At 34.4% G+C, this 23204-nt stretch overlaps 4 protein-coding genes across 5 annotated transcripts; 3 read left to right on the top strand and 1 right to left on the bottom strand.

Moving 5' to 3' along the window:
• The first annotated feature begins 4169 nt into the window (after positions 1 to 4169).
• LOC109003019 (60S ribosomal protein L35) lies at positions 4170 to 5955 on the top strand. Its single transcript, XM_018980970.2, has 4 exons — positions 4170 to 4297; positions 4443 to 4578; positions 4677 to 4833; positions 5675 to 5955. The coding sequence occupies exons 1-4, from the start codon at positions 4294 to 4296 to the stop codon at positions 5747 to 5749; spliced, it is 372 nt and encodes a 123-aa protein (XP_018836515.1). The 5' UTR covers positions 4170 to 4293; the 3' UTR covers positions 5750 to 5955.
• Positions 5956 to 9667: 3712 nt separating this feature from the next.
• On the top strand, positions 9668 to 11643 carry LOC109003017 (exocyst complex component EXO70H1-like). The gene has a single exon (XM_035683888.1). The coding sequence runs from the start codon at positions 9668 to 9670 to the stop codon at positions 11585 to 11587; it is 1920 nt and encodes a 639-aa protein (XP_035539781.1). The 3' UTR covers positions 11588 to 11643.
• Positions 11644 to 12698: 1055 nt separating this feature from the next.
• Positions 12699 to 15448, bottom strand: LOC109003018 (probable pectate lyase 4). Of its 2 annotated transcripts, none has more exons than XM_018980968.2 (5): positions 15242 to 15448; positions 14280 to 14631; positions 13985 to 14195; positions 13788 to 13856; positions 12699 to 13099 (listed from the first exon to the last, which is right to left on the bottom strand). In XM_018980968.2, exons 1-5 carry the CDS (start codon positions 15366 to 15368, stop codon positions 12863 to 12865), a joined length of 996 nt encoding a protein of 331 aa, XP_018836513.1. In that variant the 5' UTR covers positions 15369 to 15448; the 3' UTR covers positions 12699 to 12862. The 2 variants fall into 2 exon arrangements, with proteins under 2 accessions (XP_018836513.1, XP_018836514.1); XM_018980969.2 differs by having other exon boundaries at positions 12699 to 13246; positions 15242 to 15442.
• Positions 15449 to 19848: 4400 nt separating this feature from the next.
• On the top strand, positions 19849 to 21599 carry LOC109003016 (3-ketoacyl-CoA synthase 19-like). The gene has a single exon (XM_018980966.2). The coding sequence runs from the start codon at positions 19916 to 19918 to the stop codon at positions 21299 to 21301; it is 1386 nt and encodes a 461-aa protein (XP_018836511.2). The 5' UTR covers positions 19849 to 19915; the 3' UTR covers positions 21302 to 21599.
• The last annotated feature ends 1605 nt before the right edge of the window (positions 21600 to 23204 follow it).

Genomic DNA, 23204 nt, shown 5'->3' with positions numbered 1-23204 from the left:
TTTATAATATACCCGAGCGGTATAATATGAGTACGTATAATTAAGTACAGAAATATATATTATTTCCGTTATACAGACAGATCATAAGCAGATAAATTAATAATAACAAAAAGATATGATTTGATCCTAATTAATGGCCTTCTCCTATAAATTACGTGATATGATCTATTTTCAGTACTGGATTTTGTTTGAAAACTTCTTATGGGCGGCACATATTAACATATAGATATCTATGATCTGTATTTACTGATTTATTAATATTAAAATTAATAGTTAGTTTTAAGATTGAAAAAAACTAATTGCTCTAGCTAGCTAGTAATTAGTTAGTGTAGTGGTCTTAAACTTTAATAGCCAAATGATGTACATGATGTATTACGAAAATCTATGGTGTCGCACGCTGGAGTCATATATATATATATATATATATATATATGTGGAATATTTGTGAGTCGAAAACTAATATTGTAATTTTAATGCTCATTAATATACTAAATTAATTGAGATACTAACTTAATAATTTCAACGATAAAACTAATATTTTATATTAATATTGTAATTGATTTTTTATTTACTAAAATGGTCGGACTATTAATTTGGATATAAATTAATATCTTAGATTCTTAACATGATCTAATTCCTAATTAATAACTACGTACGTTTTAAAACAAAGTTTCAAGATGGAGAAAAATCATGCTTAGATAATATAATATATATTATTCATGTACTCCTAGCTAGCTACTATATTTATTTTTTAGCTAGGCCAGGATATATATGATCTACTCCGATCGGTGCAGAAATTCAAGCGCGCGCGCGTATATATATAAAAAGACCAGGACGGCAGCTTTGACTGGCTAGCTGCAGCTGCTCAGTCGTCATGCATGAATCTTGCAGACGCCAATAATTGGCTTCATGGGCCACTCGCCTTAATTGCATTTGTGGATACATTGCAAATTTGCATATATATAGAACAACATGACGACCCAGCTTTCAGCTGGATAACGTTGAACTTATTACTGTACTTGCATGTACATTTTCTACACAAAATTAATGATAGTAATGCAATTTGCTGGCCTGCATGCATGTCTTTTAATATGCACGCCAGTATCTGTGTTCTGTGTTATTTTTATGAGATTAATAACGTAATTAGCCAGCTAGATACAAATGATCAGAGTAGTACTTATGCAAATAAGTCTGTAATAATTAAGCATTACTACTTAATTCATATTTAAAATGAGTCAGATTTCTTATTTGGATCATCGTTCATGTATATATATTTCCCTTCATGTTCATGATTTATAAGAAACGGACAGACGAGAGTACGTACGTAGGGACGTACGACAACGCTGCCAGTTTGCTGAATAAAAACCTAACTTTAGTGTTTTTCCTTTTCCTGAGAATAAACTAATTAGTTAATTAATTAGCTTTAGTGGTTGGTGTCCCATCATATACGTACGTAACGATCCGGAGTTGAAGTATTTGTCTAATGCTAGCTGGGTGGTGTTCGTTTTTTTCAGTGCTATTTTTCTGTATACTTCTGTTTGGATTAACAGAATATCAAGCCTCAGACACATAGAAGAACACAAATTTACAAGGTAAAGCCAACCAGATCGAAAAACGTTATGGTCGTGATGTGGTATAGCATCTAACTGTAAACTAACTAGAAATTAGGAGATCTAAAACCCTAATAGATTCTTAATTTGACCAGATGCAGCTTTTTGGCCAGAAGATAGGCCATTTGGCCCGCGGTAAACTTAATTTGTTATGTAGCTGATGATTAATTATTAATTAGCTCGATCGTTAATTTCTATTCATACATACTTAATTGCATGCACTTTGCATTCAAAGCCTGCACTGAAGGGGCCGGGGCCATTAGATTACATAATTATTATGTCCTTCATGATCTTGTTAATTTTAATATATACTAGTTTATTACTAAGTTAGGCTATCGAGCTCATGGTGGCTCGTCATCGACTGATAAGGCAAATCAATCTTTAGGGAAGGATGAAGCCGATTGCAGCAAAGGAAATGAAGGACCACACAACACATGTCCAGAACCTTCTATAATAATACAGAAAATAAGGAGTGAGGATATTCTTGTAAAAGCAGACTGAGATTCTGGGATACACATGTCACAATGGTAGAGAGTAGTCAGTTATGTATTGAGTAGTATAAATGATGTAAATGGATGGCCTAAAGACGGGTTGAAAATTCTGAAATATGAAAGGTTCTCTCTGAAGCATTTCAGCAAACACTTGGTCTGCACTATTCTTCTATACTTTATTATCGACGACGTTCCAGTATTCAAATTCGAGGCGGATTTTGACATTCGAAGGGGGGGGGGGGTGGCTGATCAAAGAAGTAGTAAAGGGTTATTAATAACGTCATGAGTCTTATTCATCAACAATATCGGCAGATCCAGGACCCCCATGCAACCAGTACCACCCTTTATCCCCACTACAATATAAGGCAGCTTTGAGTACAGTTGGTACGGTTCCGAGGCAAAAAGATCACACCATGAATATAAAGTCCGCGACCTGTTTATAAAAAGAAGAAACAAGAGATCGAAGAAAAACAAATCATGACTATATTGATACTGATGTTAATTTGCATTATATATTAATGTGGGCTAGCTAGCTGTTACGTACATTGACTTTGGATCGACATAGACGTCGTACGTTGACAATTTAGATCGAGGATTGCATGACGTGCCGATCATGGCAAACCCTCTTTTCATGGGTCAATATTAATATATACACATGATACATATATATATATATATAATGTTGAAAAAGCAATCAAAATGAAAGGACAAGATATGTAGATGAGGACGGTGGGGGGAAGAACTAGTATAACTAATCTCGTGTTGGAAAGATCTGAATAGATTGAATATATAGCAATAGAGCATGCGTGCAGAATGGTATATATTTCTTCAAATTAGAAATCAAACAACACATGATATAGCCAATTAACTTTGTTCCAGCCATGGAAAATAAAATACGGAACAAGAATGAAAAGAAAAGGGTAGGTTTTCGATCAGTCTCAAGTGTGTGTGTATATATATATATATATATATATTAATGTTTTTTCTTCCAGCATTAATTAATATGATAGAAAACTGCAGCTGCAAAGTCAAGGTCTAGAATTCAATTGTCACCTTAGACCATAAAATCAGATATTATTAGCGATCGATGATATTAAGGAAATGCATCAATAGTAGGCCGGGCGTGAATTAAGGACATTTGGAATCAGTACTAATTATGAGATCAGCTGCCCTGATCATACATGATTTAGACAATATTTCATTAAGATCGATGGAGGTCATGCAATCAAATCATGCATTAGTCAAATAATTTAATGACTCATTAATTAAATCATATTATGGCTGCTTAGGTTTTCTTAGAATTAATTTACGTTCAATAGATTTTTCTTAGAACTTACGTCCGGATTTTAAGATCTAAAATTGAAGAAAGATATATACATTGCATGCACGTGTTGACATGTAATAGTACGTGTAATGTATATTTATTTTACATTTAATAATACTGGAGAGACCAATATTTATTAATAACAATAAATACTATTAAATCCGAGCTTAGGACTCAAAATAATATGATGAGACTCACTTTGACCTTGAAAAAGGTTGCATTTGGATATTGAGATAGATGATCTCAAATGATTTGTAAATAGTAGTATTTTGTGAGATCCCGTTGAGATATGTTTGAATGTAAATATGTTAAAATTTGTGTTTAAATATATGAAGTGTGTTGAGATGAGTTTAAATTTTTTATAATTAGTTGAAAAAATAGTGAGTTCCAGGACTATTTTTGAGGAAGACTTAGCAACCAAACACAAAAAAAAAAAAAGAAAAAAAAATGCTACAGCCATAGGGCGATTATACAAAAATAATGCCACATCATGTTGTTTCACTTGTGAATTTATTATTTAATGTCACATCATGAAATGATGAGAGAATGATGAAAAAAATTATGAATAGATTTTTTTAAAAGGAGAGGGTAGGTTGGATTAATGGGCTGGAAATAGGCCCAAATATATGGGACGGGATTATTTCTAGAAATGGGCTACATTTTGGTCTAAATATATAAATTCTTAAGCCCAGACCATTACTGGAAAGAATACTTTAAAAGGAAAGTAGCCTAGCCCATTGTACCAGCCCGATCCTGAATTCTGATACAACCCTAAACCCTTAAATACGAGCCCTCAACCCCCCATTTTTCCAGGGTTTCATTCGAAGAGAAACAGATCCGCCGCAGGGAAGCTCCGAGAGTTACATCAATGGGTACATGTCAAAACTCGATTCTCTACTTTTCCTTTCAACGTTTCCCGAATATATATGATTTCTGGTATTTGTGTTTTCGAAGGACCTGTCTCTTTTAATTCTGATTTGTGTTATTATCGCATTTGTGTTTGTGAAAATGATAAAGCGAGAATCAAGGTCCATGAACTGCGTCAGAAAACCAAGGCGGATCTGCTGAGCCAGCTCAAGGATCTTAAGGCCGAGCTTGCCCTCCTGCGCGTCGCCAAGGTCACCGGTGGTGCACCCAACAAGCTCTCCAAGATGTACTTTTTATCACTCCATTTTCTCCTTCTGGTTTTGTTTGTAAAGCCAAGTATTTGTTTCTGATTCTTCTGTGTTCCATTGTTTCCTGTTATTACAGAAAGGTGGTGAGGCTGTCGATTGCGCAGGTGTTGACGGTGATTTCCCAGAAGCAGAAGGAGGCTCTGAGAGAAGTTTACAAGAAGAAGAAATACCTTCCCCTCGATCTGCGTCCCAAGAAAACCAGGGCCATTCGTAGAAGGCTCACCAAACACCAGGTAGTCTATGCTTTGATAGAATTATCTAGTTTGGCTCCTTTTTCTTCTATTCTCGAGTTACCAGCTTTATAGTTCTGTGTTATTTACGATTCTGATTGGGATATAGTTTATTATGATATGTCATAAAGAAGAAACTTCATTAAAACGCCCTAAACGCGCAATCCAAGTACAATGCTATGAAGTTAGTTAGTTTGTTATTTTGTTTCTTAGTTTATTTATGTCGTTTAAGATTTGAGTAGCTGATGGTACACGGCAATGGTACGAAGTTTAGTTCTAAACAGAAAAAAGTACTGTTAAGTTTAGGAACGTTTAACAGGAGGACTCGTGCATTGCATTTCTTGTATTGTAGGGATTAGTAACTTGGGCCATATGATTTAGATAAGGTAGATTAGGTTAAAAACAAGGTGAGGTCAAATGACAGTAGCAACAAACTGTCAAGAAGTGATGAAGTTACGATCCTAGAAGATTCGTATCAGTATGGTGAAGAATACCCAATTGTTATCTGAATAGCCTTTGTCTTATAGTAGGACGTTGGTAGCTGTTTCAGGAATGTGAAAAAAATATATTATTAGATGGTCTTTGTTAATGTAAAAGCTGAAAAGATCGTTTTAAGACATAAATGATAAATTCCTTCAATGAGCAAGCAACCCTGAGATTTCCCAAGTATTGTATCTCTTGTTTGCTTTGGTTATCCGTTATCTGTGTTTTTATGAGTTGTGTTGACGGCTGTGCATTTTGTGCTTCTTGTTATTCTTGTCTAATTAAAACGTTTATGTTTGTGCTTTGAGTATTTAGCTTGCCCTGTTACCTAATATGAGTTTGTTTCAATCCGTTTGCCCAGGCATCATTGAAGACTGAACGAGAGAAGAAGAGAGAGATGTATTTTCCCATGAGGAAGTATGCTATCAAGGTGTAGGGTGTAGGGACTTCAGCTTGAAAGATCTTGGTACCTTATTTTAAAAAATCCCCTCGGTTGATAAAATTTTGGCGTTTTTTAAGTCTTAATTAATGGTTAGAGGACTTAATCTTACGTTCTTGTTTGATGTTTGAAAGTTGTGGATTATCTCATACTACAGTGGGATGAAGCTATTCTTCTTTGATGAATGCGTCGTGATCTTTTCTCTCTCTCTCTCTCTCTCTGTTTTTTTTTTTTTAATGGCCATGTTATTTCTGTTTTATTCATGCGTAATCTGTAAATTTTTTAGTTTAGCGGTATGATGATTCTGCTGGCCTGCAAGTCTTATAAAAAGGAACGTAGGAGCTGGTCATGAATTTGGGTTATGAGTCATGACCTCTTATGCTCGAGCGTTCCGGTCGATGTGAGTTCGATGGGCTCTTAGAAGGTCATAAACATTCATTGCTTCGTGTTAGATGTTTTGTGGTTCAACAATTCTCGATAAACTTGGTTGAATTTGGTTTTACTGTCGCGTAGAACTTCATTTCTTAAAATACACAATCCCGTATAAATGCTTTTTTCTGTTAAAAATGCTTTTTTTTAATATAAATCAAAGTTTCTATTTTCTTCCTAACGATTCCTTTTAATACGAAAATCACGTATGGATGACAGCAAAAATTCTTGGAAAAAAAACAAACTTCAACTTTTTATGAAAGAGAATTGATATTTGTAGTTGTAGGATTTGTAAGTTTTGTGTATTTTTTTTTAAAGGAAAATGAGTTACTACTTTCTTGTTACTCTTTTACTACTTCTTTTATATTTGATTTTTTTTTTTAATTTTTAATTTTACTTAAGTGACTATTAGTAAAATTATATATTTTTTTTAATTTTTCTTTTGATGATTAAAGATGTTAAAAAAAAACTCAAAAGAAAATGATAAAAAAATAAAAAATGTGAAATGAATTATAAGTAGTAAATAGGTAGTAATTTTATCACTATCATTTTTCAAAGAAAAATTTTATTTGCAGTTTTCAAATGGGATTGTATGTGCAAACTCTTCATTAAATAAAAAAAATATCATTTTGATAAGGATATTATTATAATTTTAAAAAAATTTAAAGATAAAATTAACTAGATTTATAATGCAATTCTCATTTAGAGACTATATGTAGTATTGCTATTTTTCAAATAGGTAAATATAAGATCTATATAAAAAATTAGTTTGTTAACAATAATATTAGATATAATTTCACGATAAGTTTTATTAATACCTTCATAACGGTGGAATTTATTACATCATGCAGGGAGGATCCTCCTCTAACTAGGGGTGGCAATATGTGACACTACTCGTTAATCTAATACGAACACGACACGATAAAAGCAAGTTAGGGTTTAGCCTTAACGGGTTCGGGTCAAAACGGGTTGACCCGTTAAGACACGATTGCTTAACGGGTCACTAACAAGTCAACTCGTTATGACCCGTTAAGAAAATTGAATTTACCTTTATACCTTTAGACCAAACAAATTAAAAAAATCCTAAACTACCTAACCTACTTCCTTCCTCAAGTTCTAAATTTGTTTAGATTTGTGTTTTTAATTTTTTATTATATTTGTGACTGTAACATTAATATATTTACAATGTATGTTTTGTTTATTATATTTGGGATGTAATTTTAATAATGAATATTATTACAAATTGTGTAGATTATATTTGTTTGGATTGTAATTTTAGACTTATAGTTAGTTTTTTATTTTTTATAGATATTATTTATATTTAAATATTTATATAAAATCAATCAGGTCAAACGGGTCGTGTCGTGTCATATTGTGTTTGTTCAATCCATTAATGTAAACGGGTTGAAACGGAACGGGTCATGTCGTGTCATGTCGTGTAAATTTATTTCTTATTCATTAACGGGTCGTGTCGTGTCATGTCGTGTAAATTTATTTCTTATTCATTAACGGGTCGTGTCGTGTCGTGTCAACCCGTTATCTTACTATGTCGTGTTTGGGTTTGAAATTTTGACACGAAATCCTTAACGGGTCGTGTTCGTGTTGATCTATTAAATATAATGTACATACCTTAACACAACCCGTTAACACGATTTGACACTTTACCTCTAACCAATCCCCAAAAAAAGGCTTTTATTATATTTTACCTGTCAAGTTAAGCAATTATCTTATGTCATATTACGACATGTGGAGAGGATAATTATTTTGTGTCATATTATGATTTGCAGGATTAGTGAGACTGGTGATGGAGTTATATATATATACACACGCTTAATACTCGGAACCGGTCGCATTAGTTTAAAAAGTCAGATCTTCCGAGAGAATCTAACAGAGAGTGAGGTGTTCGTTCATTCAGGAGTAGTTCCCATCCCTTTCATTATCATCGATAGTCGCTTCCGAATCTGGTTTTGCTAGTTCAAAGGTTCAACTACGATATTCTAAACTCTTTTTAACATTTTTATCCTACAAAAGGCCGAGTGGCCTAGATGGTTGACTGTCACCGTTCTTTGTTCATCGGAATGATAATATATTTAATTTAAATTTATGCTATAAGTTTTTAGTTCATGATCATGGAACCCCTGGCCCTCTCCACTTCATATGCTGCCTTCTATTCTCAAATTAAATTTTTAAAAAATCAAGGCGACAAACAAAAATAAATAGATAGAAAATATTGGATTTCAAGTTTTATTATTGCTTTGAATGCTTCACAAATTCAATCTCGAAACAACTGTTCTGGTCAAAATTCAGACTACATTTAACTTGTATAGAAAGTCATTAAAATGCATGCATCAACAATCCAAATTCTCACAAAATATACTCCTAGTAGAATTATTACAACTACGAGTCTACGATATTGGAATTGCAGTGAGAAGTATAGTCTATAGTTTTAGAGCTTATTATAACTTATAGTTTAAATAATAAATTTTATTATTAAAAAGTTATTTACCGTTTGGTAATTATATGTTTAAAACACTTTTAAACATATTATTTATTTGGAAGCAAATTTAAAAAGTGATTTTTGAGGTAGAAATACTGATAATTTGTTTTTTTAAATATTATATTTTTAAAAGTTTGAAAATTATAATTATCTAAAAGTTATTTGGATATTTTTGTCTATTTATTTTTTAAAATTGGAATTATATTTCAGATATCTGAAAAAACATATTTGAGCAAAAACATCAAAATACTTTAATATGTAACACAAACAACCTAATTTTTCTATTAAAAAATTTTTAAGACTATTTAAACACTTTTTAAGACCCCTAACGCAATCCCAAGCAAGCCTTTAGTTGGATATGAACAGAACACAATCTTGCTCAGTCCACTTAATTGTTAATGCTGATATTTGGAAAAAAAAACAAAAAAAAATCAATCATCTTTAGGGACCTTAGATAAATACTAACTAGTTAAAGTCCATGCACATTGGACGTGCAAAGCCGCAACCTCTCACTAGACCAATTCTTTCTCGTTGAAGACAAAAGGAATACAACAATCCAAACGATAGTTCCAAAAAAGTTCAATAAAAATGTAAGCATAAAATATAACTATTGATTTCGATCTCGGGGTGGATATATTTTGATATTTCTTCTCAATTTTTGCTAACAGAAATGGTCAACTCATTCCTAGTCATTTTAGTTTCTGGTGATTGGGGACAAACACTAGTTACTATCCTGACACGGTACACCCAACCGAGTCAGTCAAGGATTCTCGTTAGTGCAATGAAGCAAATCCACCTTCATCGAGTGGAAACTAGCGGCTTTGAGCTTTCTTCCTCTTTATAAACTCCAGAAACATAACCCAAAACCAACAACTTATAACTGTAACCTCTCTCTCTGTCTCTCTCTCTCAATAGTCAAAACTTGATTGTCTTCATCTTTGAGCTTTGAAGCTCCTCTTCAGTTTTGAGTTCATACCCTTCAAGGCTCCATGAAAATGTCAGAAACCCCAAAGAATAACAAGTTCATTCCTAGAAGATTAATCTCAAGTCTCATCTCTTCCTCTAAAACCCTTTATTCTTCCTATTTATTTCCAAGCTCTCGCTCTAGTGTTCCCTCAACCCCTACCGTCAAATTCTCCCAATCCATGATAGAAGAAAACATTGAAAATGCTGAATCAATCATCTCCAAATGGGATCCAAACTCTTCCTCGAAGACCAAAGTCACCTCTCTCTTCCACCATAACAGAAAAGAAGCGAACGAGTTTCTCAAGTCTGTTAAGGACTTGCGACGAGCCATGCATTTCTTAATCAATGAAAATTCTACGTCCAAGAAGCTCATACTTGCTCAGAACCTAATGCAAATAGCCATGAAAAGGCTTGAAAATGAGTTTTATCAGCTTTCCAAAAACTGTGACCATCTTGATCCAGAATCAGTATCTAGGCGGTCCTCAGGTGGGTCAAGAAATTCCGATGGTGAAGATGAGGTTCGAGCAGATGAGTTCGAAATTGCTGGTGAGTCAATCACTGAGGTGGAGAAACTCTCAGCAGTTGCCATGACGGATTTGAAATCAATAGCCGAATGCATGATTAGTTCAGGTTATGGAAAAGAGTGTGTGAAGATATACAACGTCATAAGAAAATCTGTAGTAGATGAAGAATTATCTCACCTTGGAATCAAAAATTTCAGATCTTCTCAAATTCATAAAATGAATAGGGAAGATCTTGAGCATATGATTAGGAAGTGGATGAATGCAATAAAGATCGCTGTGAGAAGGCTGTTTAGTGGAGAAAGAGTCCTCTGCGACCATGTGTTTTCAGCATCTGAGACAAGCAGGGAGTTTTGCTTTTCAGAAATAACCAAAGGAGGAGCAATCAATCTATTCAGGTTCCCTGAACTCATTGCCAGGAGGGCAATCAGTAAGCATTCGCTGGACAAGATCTTCCAGCTAATGGAACTTTATGACGCAATCTCCGTGTTGTGGCCAGATATTGAACTAATATTTGAATTTGAATCAACCTCAGCTATCAAGTTACAAGCTCTTTCATCACTACTCATACTGGGAGACTCCATTCGTACTATTCTATCCGAATTTGAATCAACACTCCAGAAGGACTCGTCAAGAACTCGGGTGTTTGGGGGTGGCGTTAACCCGCTGACCCACTCAGCAATGACTTACATATCTTCACTTGCAGATTTCAATGGTGTTCTGTCCAACATCATTGCAGATAGCTCACCGTCATCGACTTCACCACTACCAGAATCTTACTTTGAGAGTCCACCCATGGAAAATGGTCCAACGCCAGCAGTGTCAGTCTACCTAGCTTGGCTCATCTTGATTCTTCTCTGCAAGCTTGATAGCAAAGCTAAACTCTACAAAGATGCCTCTTTATCGTACCTATTCCTTGCCAATAATCTCCAGTTCATTGTTGAGAAGGTATGCACAACCAACCTGAAGCACCTCCTAGGCGCTGACTGGGTATTGAAGCACACCAAGAAAGTTAAACGATATGCTTCAAACTATGAATCAATAGCTTGGACTAAGGTCATCTCATCATTACCAGGGAAAGATCCCACAGAGATTACTCCTGAGATGGCAAAGGAGTGCTTTAGGAGGTTCAGTGCAGCTTTTGAAGAAGCATACAGAAAACAGACATCATGGCTTGTACAAGACGGAAATTTAAGGGATGAATTGAAGGCGTCAATAGCAAAGAAACTGGTTCCTGTGTATCAAGAATTCTTTGATACATATTTCATGATGCTAAGTGGGGAGAAGAATATGGAGTTACTGGTGAGGTTTTCACCTGATGATTTGGGGAATTACTTATCAGATTTATTTCTTGGGACTTCCACCTCAGGTAGTTCTACTTCTACATCATCATTGCAGTTAGGGGGATGTCTACCCCGCTAAAAAAAACACTGTACGTACATTACAATGCAAGATGCATGTAATTCAGTTATGACTGGTATTGGTACCTTTCTAGTGGTCTTTTCAGATATTTCAAAAGGATAGACGGAGTCAGCCATATATGAATGATAATCATTTTGGAACAATACTCCTATACATGGGGATTCTAAAGGTTTCATAAAAAAAAATATTCCAACCAGCGTTTTGGAGAATATACAGTGAATCACATTTTTCGTGAAGATAATGTTGTGGCTGACTTTCTAGCTAAGTGTGGGGCGGAAGGTTTGAACTCTGATTGGTCTGATATTCACATGCTGCCTAGTCTGTTGAGGGGTCTTCTCCACATAGACAAGTTGGGTATGCCCTACCTGAGGATATCATAAGTTTCGTGCCAGATTTGTTTTGCGTTATTTGCTTGTCTCTCATTGCTCTCTCGTTATTTGCGTCTCTTTTTGTCTTGTGTACTTGACTTTTTGCAGGTTCCCCTCTTTGGCTTGTTCGGATGTAGGTTATGTATCTTTTTTAAGACCGTGTACTCTATATGGTTATACTGATTTTGATGCCTGGATTCTCTTTTTCTAGATTTAGCTCTTATGTACCTCCCAGGTGTCGTACTTGTAACCACGGTTTTCCTCCGCCACAAGTGAGGACAATCAATAAAATTGGAGTTCTGTCCTCTTAAAAAAAAAAAAAGTAATTTGAATTGAATGCCACAAGAAATAGAAAATGTACATATAGGATAAGTTGATATTTTCAATCAAAAAATCCTCATCACGTATCCAGATGTGAATATTGCAAGTTAAATAGCCATCTATGCCAACTTATCAAGTTTGACAATATCATAACCTGAGTAATTCCGAAAATTCTAGTACAGAAAGTAAATTTTAGAAGACAAACAATTCACTTGAAGTGACTGAATTAGAAAATAATTTCTGTATAAATACAATGCATAACAAAAAAACGTCATACTTAATGGTTGACATTTTCAACAGAAATCTTCCCTTGTATGGGTCTGGTCAGGGCATATTAACTAAAAAAAAGTCAATAAACTTTGAATACCACATATTAGATGTATGCCACAAGTTGATTTTATTACGCTCAAGTTGGTCTTAAGTTGACTGAGCAAGCTTTGAACTATATTAATTCATGTCTTACACAAAGGTAGATATATGTTGCCAGCTATAGCGTTTCAACTTTCAACATTTTTTAAGGAGAGGATAAACTCTGTAGAGATAATAAGTACAAATAACCGCAAATATATAATGATATTAATAATAACTATGCAGTTGCCTTCTGCTCTGCTGGCCTAGGAATGGATTGCCAACCTGTACAAATGTGGAGAATATCTTTAAGAGAATCTGAGGGTGCTTCCATTGTCCATGTCGGGTAGAATTCACTTGGATGGAACACACATTCTTCACTGGCCCCTGTCAGTAAGCAAGCTTGAGCTCCATTCAGAAACAAGTCTCCCTCAGATCTTATTGAGCCAGACTTTGCCCCTTCCATATCTGCTGCCTATGGAATCATTGCAAGAAAAAATATTTGAAACACTGACAGGAGAAGACCCTTTTTCTAATCGAGAGCACATCCATGTGTATAGATAGCTTATATCTTCGTAGTTGGAATGATTTACTGAATAATAATAGTTCTGCACATTCGAGTCTAGACACGAACCATTCAGAGATTCAGCTTCTTATCTAGTATAGATGACATGAAAAAACATTTCTTATCCAAAAATAAATAAATGCAAAAACATTTCTCTCTCTCTCCCTCTCTCTCTCTCTCTATATATATATATATATATATCTCAAATATAATAAAGAAAGATACCGAGAACTGAGTATAAATATATGCCACCTTTATGGCCAGCACGCCAAATATTTTTAACAGCCAGCCATTGATTTTGCACGTCAAGGCCTTGTCCATGCTACAGAGAAGACAATAACTATAAAGATAACTTAGTGAGAATGTGACACTACTCATTCACTGCTTAGGGCTACATGGCCAACCAATTAAGGATGGCAGAATAACACTTATACTGCAATTGAAGCATCATGGTAGGCAGGGTAGTCACTCAACAAGCAATGGCAAGGAAAGTGGAAAGCAAAAACAAGTGGAAGCTGGAGCTCCCAGGGAAGGCAAGCAGCATGTGTTAAGCAGTAGCCAGCAAGAGATCAGGAAGCAGCAGTGTCAGGAGATTTACCTTCTCTGTATAATATTCAAAAGTCTTTTTCTTCTGTCGTGCTTCATATATGTTGCATTGAGAGTAGATCTGAAAAAAATATTATTTCAATAAAGAAATGGCTTAGATTTTAAACTTCAGATAAAGGCCATATGCCTGCAGATATTCTGGATGCAGACAACTTACGATGATCAATCAGAAAACGAGGAGCCATTTACCTGGGATTCCACACTGGCACAAACAGCATATATACCCCAGTTTCTGGTGTAGTTGTTGTATAGATGAACTTTTCCAAATCTAACGCGAGGGTGCCTTTGCCGTGTCCCATCGAAAAAACAATGATGAATTGTCACCCGAATGCATCTATCACCAATGTGAGAGGGGTCTGCCCCAATAAGCATTGTCTTGTCATGCTGAGTAAAGTAACATCTGGTACCAAAAGAGGAATAATCCATCAAAACTGTTTAATGCCAGTACTCACTCTGACTCTGTAACATGAGATAATCAGCCCACCTTGAAATAGTTATATCAGTGCTTTGTCTGGTAATGTCTATAAGTCCATCGTCATAATCACGAAGACTGCAGCGGTCTATCCATATGTGCCTTGCATTTGGTTTTATTTGAATACCATCAACATCGTGCCCTCTACCGCCTTCAAACTCAAGGTTGCATATGATTATATGTTCACATTCTTTCAGCCTTAAGCCCTTGCCCGTGAGCTTTATCCTTTGACCCCGACCATCAATTGTCTTATAAGATGATACACTCAAGTAAGAAGAAAGATGAATCACACCTGAAACTTCAAAAACAATCCAGAGTGGCTCTTTTCTACGGCAACCTTCACGAAGGGATCCCGGACCATCATCTAGACACAGAATATCGGCAATTTATATGAACTTAATGCACAATTCAGAAAAATCTCAAACACTTAGCACTGTTGATTGATTAGACCTCAATTAAACAAATTTATTTCATATAATGCGATGAATCAACAAACAAAAAAGAACTGCTATAGATCCAAAAGACATAGCTGGGCCATCTGAGATACAAAATAATTGTTAGGAATCAGCTATATAAAGACCGAAAACTGTTTGAAAATCAGCATCGGAAGTAACAAAAAGCATTTTAATATTATGTAAAAATGAATATAGAGGTCTTGCTTTAATAATGTATTTATATAGTACGCCCTAGAAGAAATGAATATAAAAAATAAAACCTACGGATCAAAATATAAAACGAATTCCAATCCCGTATCAACAACCTCAAAATCCGGAACTTCTCAAGGGACGTGTAATCCGATCACATAAAACGAGACACAAAAACCGGATTGGAGATTCGAAATTTAGCGAGATTTAAACACGAATCCTGATTTAATTCCTAATTAACAGCTTCTTAAATCCATATAAATCGAATAAAGAGCATATCAAGCCCTAAGTGTGACAGAAAATCGATCAAAAGCTAAAGACAAAGATAACCTGAGAGAGTGGTGACGCGATAGACCGGCCCATTGAGGCCTCCGACCGATAACCGCCCGAATCCCTCGGCACGACCTGCTAGTGATCTCAGGCTGGAATCCACATCGGCATAAGGTAGGGACGCCATGTTCGTCTTCGTTGGAGCTCGAATGCCGAGCCTGAAACAAACCGTTAGTTAAGGAAAGGGCCAGTTAAGAAAAGCCGTTAAGAGTGATGCAGCCCAACGTCGTGGAAAGCTTAAGAAAAATGCCGAGAGTACTTTTGGGCAACCTTGGTAATCGGAGTTGGGCTAAGTCCCAATGGAGCCCATTTAGGACAAATTCATCTTGTTTTGGTATGGGCTGAAAACGAACTGAATTTGTCCCACAGCCTTTACATAATTGTTATACAAAAATCTTTCGTAAATAAGTTTACAAAGTAATATAGTTTAATATAATACGTCATATTATAAAACTCTTTTTTATTTTAAATTATATCTGATGTATTATAATAAATCATGTCAACGTGTAAACTTTCTTATGTAAGATTTCTGTGTAAACGTGACACTTCTCTAATATTAAAATTAATTATGATACTTTGTTAAAAAATCACTTAGTATGAGACTGAAACAATTAAAAAAAATCAAAATGCAAATGTCTTTTATACTAACTAATGTTGCAGACTTTGAGACCAATGTTGTTCAGTATGTCAATAAAAATATATTTTTCTAATAAATATTTTGACTACAAATAGTTTTAAATTATTAATTCATTATTACTATGTATCGTAATTATGAAAAAACTGAATGCTCCTTTTTTATTACTTTCTTTTTGTCAAGTGTTGGGCTCTTCTAATCATTCAATGTAATTTATTAAATCTCTTTATACGTTAAATTTATAATCTTTTTCAATTCAATATTTTTTTATATGCTAAATCTATAAATTTTTTTAATATTTTATAAATATATCTAAACTTATTTTAATGATGGATTTGGATAGAATTCAGATAAAGTGTTTTGTTAAAAATTAAATAAAATATTATTAAATATTATTTTTTAATAATATTTTTATTTTAAAATTAAAAAAATATATAATAATAAAATGAGATAGATTTATATATCCAAACTTACCAAATATATCTAAATCCATTTTAAACGAATCCCATCAAATTTATTTCACGATATCAACTCAATTAACACCCAAACCGTATTTTACTGCATAGATGACGTTTGACATTGTGCACGTTTTTGGGAGTGAATTTATTATGCATCCACTTGCGTTGGCTTAAATCTGAATGTGACTTGCATCAATATGCACAGCTGGCCTAGGCCACTTCTTCAATTTTCAAAATCTATCTGTCTTTCGATCATTTCATTTTCTCTTTTAATTGTTGAGTGGACAGAGAAAAAAAAAATCCTTTAAATTTGATTAAGAACTTGATAATTAAATGAAATAGGTGAGCAATAGAATTGAATTAACTTCATAAGCTAGTTTGCCTCACAAGAAATTAAAAAAAGAAATGAGAAATGTTATATACACACGTAGATTTAAATAAATTTATAAATTAATATAATTTTATATGATTCGTTAAATTTATTTTATAATTTAACATATTACATTAAGTCACCTTAATTTACAATTTTATTTTTATATAATTTAAATGTGGCTGAATTATTTTTCAAAATAAATACACTCGTACTAAAATCTTAGCTAGATTTAATTTGTGGATATTGTTTAATTATGTGTCTTTTATTCCCCGTTCAGCTATAACCAGCTTAATTTCTTGAGTCTCTCTGGTTGTACGGGTGTTTTTGCCAGAAATAGAAAAAGGTAGATAATGACTATAAATACTAGTCTCCATGTTCTAAAGGTTTAATTTTAGAAAAATTATATTTATTATATTTACATATTATATTTTTTTTATTAAATATATGATAGGTAGATAATAAATAGAAGAATTTAATAAATTTAAAAAGAATAAAAAAATTAAAAAAAAAAATGTAATGCATAGAGATGACAAGACTAGTACAAAGCCTCTACGCGTGAGGGTCTGTCTCATTGATGCCTCGTAATTAGGTTTGGGATCACATTCTAATTTCCCTAGCCTCGCGTGGTGGGGACAGAAGGAGCCAGGACAACTGTCTAGCTCCTACCGACAAGCTAGCTGGGTGGGGACCCTCCCCTTTGCCCAACCAAGGTGTGTTTTGGTGGCCAAGCCTGCAGGGACTCCCAGCTAGCTATCCTTTCTAGTTGTTATTTTGATGTCAAAAATCAAAATATCAAAACTGGTGTTGGCGAGGGCTTAAAATCCGTGCCACAACATCACCTTGAAGCACTTTAATTACTGCATGAAGCACTTTCAAAGATTTCGGATGCATGCAAGGGTGATAAACGGTTGGAACGGACCGATCGTTTCGGGATCGGTTTCAGTTTATATTTTAAAAAATTAAAAAGTTTGATCCGATTTACGGACTAATATTTTCTGAATCAAATGAAAATAAAAAATAAAAAAAATATTTTATATATATTTTATATATAATAATTATATAATTAACAATATAAAATTTTAAATATGTTATTAAGACTTATTAATATTTTATAAATTAACAATTTTTTATATATATTTTCATTTAATTTATCGCTATTAATAATATAAGATTTTAAATATGTTATTAACACTTGTTAATTTTTTATGAATTAATTAATATATAATATTAATTAGTTAATTATATAATAATTATATAAATTAATAATATAATTTTTATCTAATTTATTATTATTGATCATATAAAATATTTTTTTTAAAATTGGTTACATAATATATATTAATAAGTTATTTAATTTAATTTAATATTTTAAATAATTTTATTTATTAATTAAAAAAAATAGACCGAACCAATGAATCCACGTCTTTTTAGATATTCAGTCCCATTTAATCCGAAAAAGTGATGGATCGGACGATTTGCACCCTTTTATGATAGGAAAAATTTTTGCATCTGCCTACACCGGCACACACTTAATGCATTGAGTGTAAAAAAAAATATATATATATGTGAAATGTGTGCCGGGCGTAGGCAGATGCATAGCAAACCCCTTTATGATATATATAGTTTTTAAAGCTGCATGCCTCTGGTCCAGTGCCAGCTGTCGATCGAACTTGTTGACTTTATATCAAAGATGGCACTGTCCTACGTAAGCTCATTTTGGTGCAAGCTCGAATATGCAGAATGTGGGTGGTGGTTCAGATGCTTCGTAGGATGGAGGCTTGACTGACGATCGACATGGTAAAGTACTTTCCTTGAAAAGCAAAATAAAATGTTTCGACGTCGTTTTTTTGTTTTGTTTTTTTATTTTTTTTGTTTTTGTGGCTCGTTTCCTACCAGCTGCGATTGTATGGTAGTGGAGTAGGACAGCCTTAACAGTGCTAAAATTGTTGGGTTACGCGGCTGTACGTAGTGAATTCACGATAATGAGACGTACTGCGTGATGAAGATTGAAGAGGCTGCATGCCGACGAAAAACAATAGAAGTATCAATTAAGCGTGCTCATGTAATGGATGGTCTCATAGTACTGGCCGGCAGAGGGCATAAGATGAAGGCTTCAAGGGACATACTATATAGAAGTTTTACACTCCTTCACACCGTTTAAAAAAATAAGATGAAGGAGTGTAAAACTTCTATATTCACTTATAGTAGAAACTTGGTGTTTTGTAAAGGAATGATCAATTGATCATAACTTGCTTTTTCTCGAGGGCAACTTGACGTAGTTCATGATGTGGTGCGAAATTATAAACGAACATGCCATGATGAAATATGTCTAATTATGAGCCATGTTGCAGAGGTCACTAATGCTTTGTTAGTGAGTCTAAAGCCCCTTTTGATTTCATAAATCATCTCGTTTCACACTATCTCATCCAAACATTCAAACATCATTTAAATTTAAATATTTTTTAATTTCAAATTTTCAATATTTTTATCTAATCATTCTAATTTTTTTAAATAAAACAGAAAAAATAATTCCATTGGGACTAGTTTGCCCCCACCACCTGGCATCGAGGCGGGGATAAGGGGGCGGGGTGTGGGGAGGGGCTATCCCCACACCGTATGGTGCGGGTAGCACTCCTAATATATGTATATGGTTATATCTGGTTACATATACCTAATATATGTATATGGTTTTATGAGGGTTACTAGTCAAGCAGTCATACGTCAAGTAACACTACAAGATCAGAGGCGAGTAATTGATACGTTAAGACAAGGCCACAATATCCCTAGAACAAAAAAACATTTTCCAACAAATTACCTAATTAAGGATATAAAGGTAAATTATAAATTGGTTTATTGGTTTGATATGTAATGTTGGTTTTTCTACACCTTAAGGAGGGCTCTTAATAAATTGAGGGGATATTTCCCTATTAAAAAAGGTAAATTATAAAATTACCCCACGTACAAACCCATGACATGAGGACCCTAGCTGGTGGTGGTGTATAAAGAGGCCAGGGCACCAGCCTTAATTTCCGACACTAGAAAGATGGTTAATCATAGCCATGTTGTATTTATTAGAGATGGTAATTGTTAGGTAAGAGATAAATGTCCAAGTAGCGCATGGAATGCGTATAAGACTGGAGAATATTTCCACAAAACATACATAGAACACAGAGTGAAAACACTCTATTTCATTCTCACTCTAGCTAGCCATGGATCTCTTCATGACAATGTGTCTATTACCTGTGTTCTATGTTTTCTTCTGCATCTGCAGATCGGTTCTTCAATGGAGAGACCAAGGATGCTATATGTTGGCCTACGAGTGCTACAAGGCTCCTGTGGACAGGAAGCTCGACACTGATTCCTCCGCAAGAGTCGTCCTCCGAAACAAGAATCTGGGATTGGAAGAATTCCGTTTTCTCTTCAAAACCATTGTCAGTTCAGGGCTCGGCGAAGAAACTTATGGCCCACGAACTGTCATTGCGGGAAGAGAAGATTGCTCTACTCTTGCAGATGCCCATTTGGAGATGAGTGAAATCATCTTCGATACACTTGACAAGCTTTTTGCCAGGACAGGTGTTTCTCCGTCAGAAATCGACATACTTGTCGTGAATGTGTCCTTGTTCTCTCCCATTCCCTCTCTAACATCTTGCATTATAAATCGTTACAAGATGAGGGAGGATATTAAGGCTTTCAACCTCTCAGGAATGGGCTGCAGTGCAAGCCTAGTTGCAGTCGACCTCGTCCAGCACTCGTTCAAGACCTACAAAGAATCTTTTGCTATTGTTGTGAGTACGGAATCCATGGGTCCGCACTGGTATAAAGGCAAAGAAAAATCCATGCTCCTCTCCAACTGTCTATTCCGGGCCGGAGGTTGTTCAATGCTCTTCACAAACAATAGAGCTTTGAAGCACCGAGCCATCTTTAGTTTAAAATGTCTAGTTCGAACCCATCTCGGCTCAAGCGATGAAGCATATGAATGCTGTAAACAAATAGAAGATGAGCGAGGCTTCCTTGGTTTTCGCCTCACCAAAAGCCTCACAAAAGCTGCTGCCCAAGCTTTTACCGCAAACCTCCGAGAGCTAGTACCCAAAGTACTGCCAGTAAGGGAACTGCTCCGCCACTTCATAGTAGCACTCCAGCAGGTTAAAACTGACAGCCTGGACCTCGACGCAGTGGGATCGTATTTGGATTTTAAGGCCGGAGTAGACCACTTCTGTATCCACCCGGGCGGAAGGGCCGTTATCGATGGGGTTGGCAAGGGTTTACGGCTCAGTGAATATGATCTTGAGCCAGCAAGAATGGCTCTCCACCGGTTTGGGAACACATCGGCCGGTGGGCTTTGGTATGTTTTAGGTTACATGGAAGCTAAGAAGAGGCTTAAGAAGGGTGACCGGATTCTGATGATCAGTTTTGGAGCAGGATTTAAGTGCAACAACTGTGTGTGGGAGGTGCTGAGGGATTTGGACGGTGGCAATGTTTGGAAAGACTGCATAGATAGTTACCCACCGAAAACACTAGTCAACCCTTTCGTGGAAAAGTATAGTTGGATTAATGATGAATATCTAAGCTTTGTCAGACTTGACTTAGATATCTGATCATGAGTTTTCCTGGTTTACGCTCATTGCTAGATCTTTTCCCTCTTCATTCGGTGTGTTTCATCTCGATCGTTTATGATATCGTGAAAGCTATATATGTTAATTTTCTACTTAAAGGACATGTCCCTGTTATGGTAGTTGGTGTCATATAATTTAAATCGACTTATCATATTAATCCCAGATCCATCAGCATGCACTACTCCATCGATCTAGTGATCATGAAAATAAAGTTTGCTCTGCTTTCGAAATGTACCCGCCTAGCTGGCTGTTTCTTTGATTTGATACTATTTCATATCAATGAACTAGATTCATCAATGGTTTCTCCTAGTTATAGAATTTTCTCTCTTTTATTGATAATATTAAATTATTAATGCTATCTGATACTTTATAAGTTGGAATGAAATCGTGTCCTTCCGCAAATGAAACTCCAATCATTATAATAAAAATGAGTATTTGTGACAGTTTATTTGTAATGATAATGATTATTTACAATAAAAATATATTTATTTTAATAAAAAATAACTAATTATAAATAAATAGTTTTCTAAGCAAAAATATAGTTGAGCGATGGAGTAATTACTTGATCACAACTGATCGTCTCAATCCACACGATCATCTCAAAGATAATGAAAATAATATTACATGATATCGATTAATATTCATCGAGTAATTAGCATCGATCGTACGTTAAAATCCTCATGCTGATCACAGAATCTCACTATTCTCAGGTCAATAAATTCTGACCTACCAGTTCTTGCATTGTTAATAACTTCTTTGATGCACATGGACGTAAATGTAGTTTGGCAGTGTTAAGGGCCGGCTCGTCTGACCTGGCTGTGTTAAAAAGTCGTCTTCTTTTCTTGACCCAAGTTAAAACCTAGCTTTCCCAATAAATGTGAACTACGTATGTACTTGGCATAGAATTAAATGCCATGTGACGAAGAGCAGCTTATGCATATAGATATAGGTAAATATTAAAGTTATGCATATATATATATATAAATAATATTATATATAATCGTAGAGTGTGTAAGTATCGTGAAATCATTTTAAAAAATAATAAAATTTACTATTAAAAATTTAATTTTTTTTTATATAGATCTCGTATTTATCAATTTTTTTTAAAATAATTAAACAGCGTTTATACACTCACGATTGTAAATATCATTTCTCATATATATATATATATATATAGAGAGAGAGTGAGGACCGCAGATGCAGCCGCCGAGTCAGGGTGGTGGGGATCCAAGGTGGCAGCTCCAAAAGATAATTTTTGGGCTGATCGCTCCGTTTTCACTAACTATTTTGCCGAATGTAATTCGTGACCTTTCATTTTAGTGCCACTGCAAGCTGCCCATGAAGATCGAAGAGGAAAGCAGAAGAAATTAATATGTTTGCCTCACATATATATATATATATATATATATGTATGTATGTAAATCACACACGACATGTTTAGTGCCACTGCATGCATGCCCACAAGTACCTAGCTCCCATCACATTATGATAAATCTGCTTGGATTCCCAACTCCTTAAATCCTTCGTTGCTTTGAAAGGTGCAGAACGCGAGGGTCAATATTTCTGGTACTACACAGTTAATGCTCATTATTAAAAGCACCTATCCCTGTACGTAACATGTTGGTCTTGTCAGCATTAATATTCAATAAATTAGGGACAATACTACAGCTGGAGTGTAATATTGTTTTATATATATATTTTAAAATTATTTTTTATATAAATTCTTTAATATTTTAAAAAAATAAATAAATTTAAAATATTATTAAAAAACAATTTTTTAATTTTAAAGTAAAAAAAAAATATATTAAAAAATACTTCTTTAATCATGGAGTAAAATAAAAAATCATAAAAATATTTTTTAATAATATTATGCTTTTTTTATTTT

The sequence above is a fragment of the Juglans regia genome, chromosome 12 (assembly GCF_001411555.2).
Source record: "Juglans regia cultivar Chandler chromosome 12, Walnut 2.0, whole genome shotgun sequence".
NCBI classification, from domain to species: domain Eukaryota; kingdom Viridiplantae; phylum Streptophyta; class Magnoliopsida; order Fagales; family Juglandaceae; genus Juglans; species Juglans regia.
Note: the sequence above shows the minus strand (reverse complement) of the source record. Positions and strands in the feature narration are given on the sequence as shown.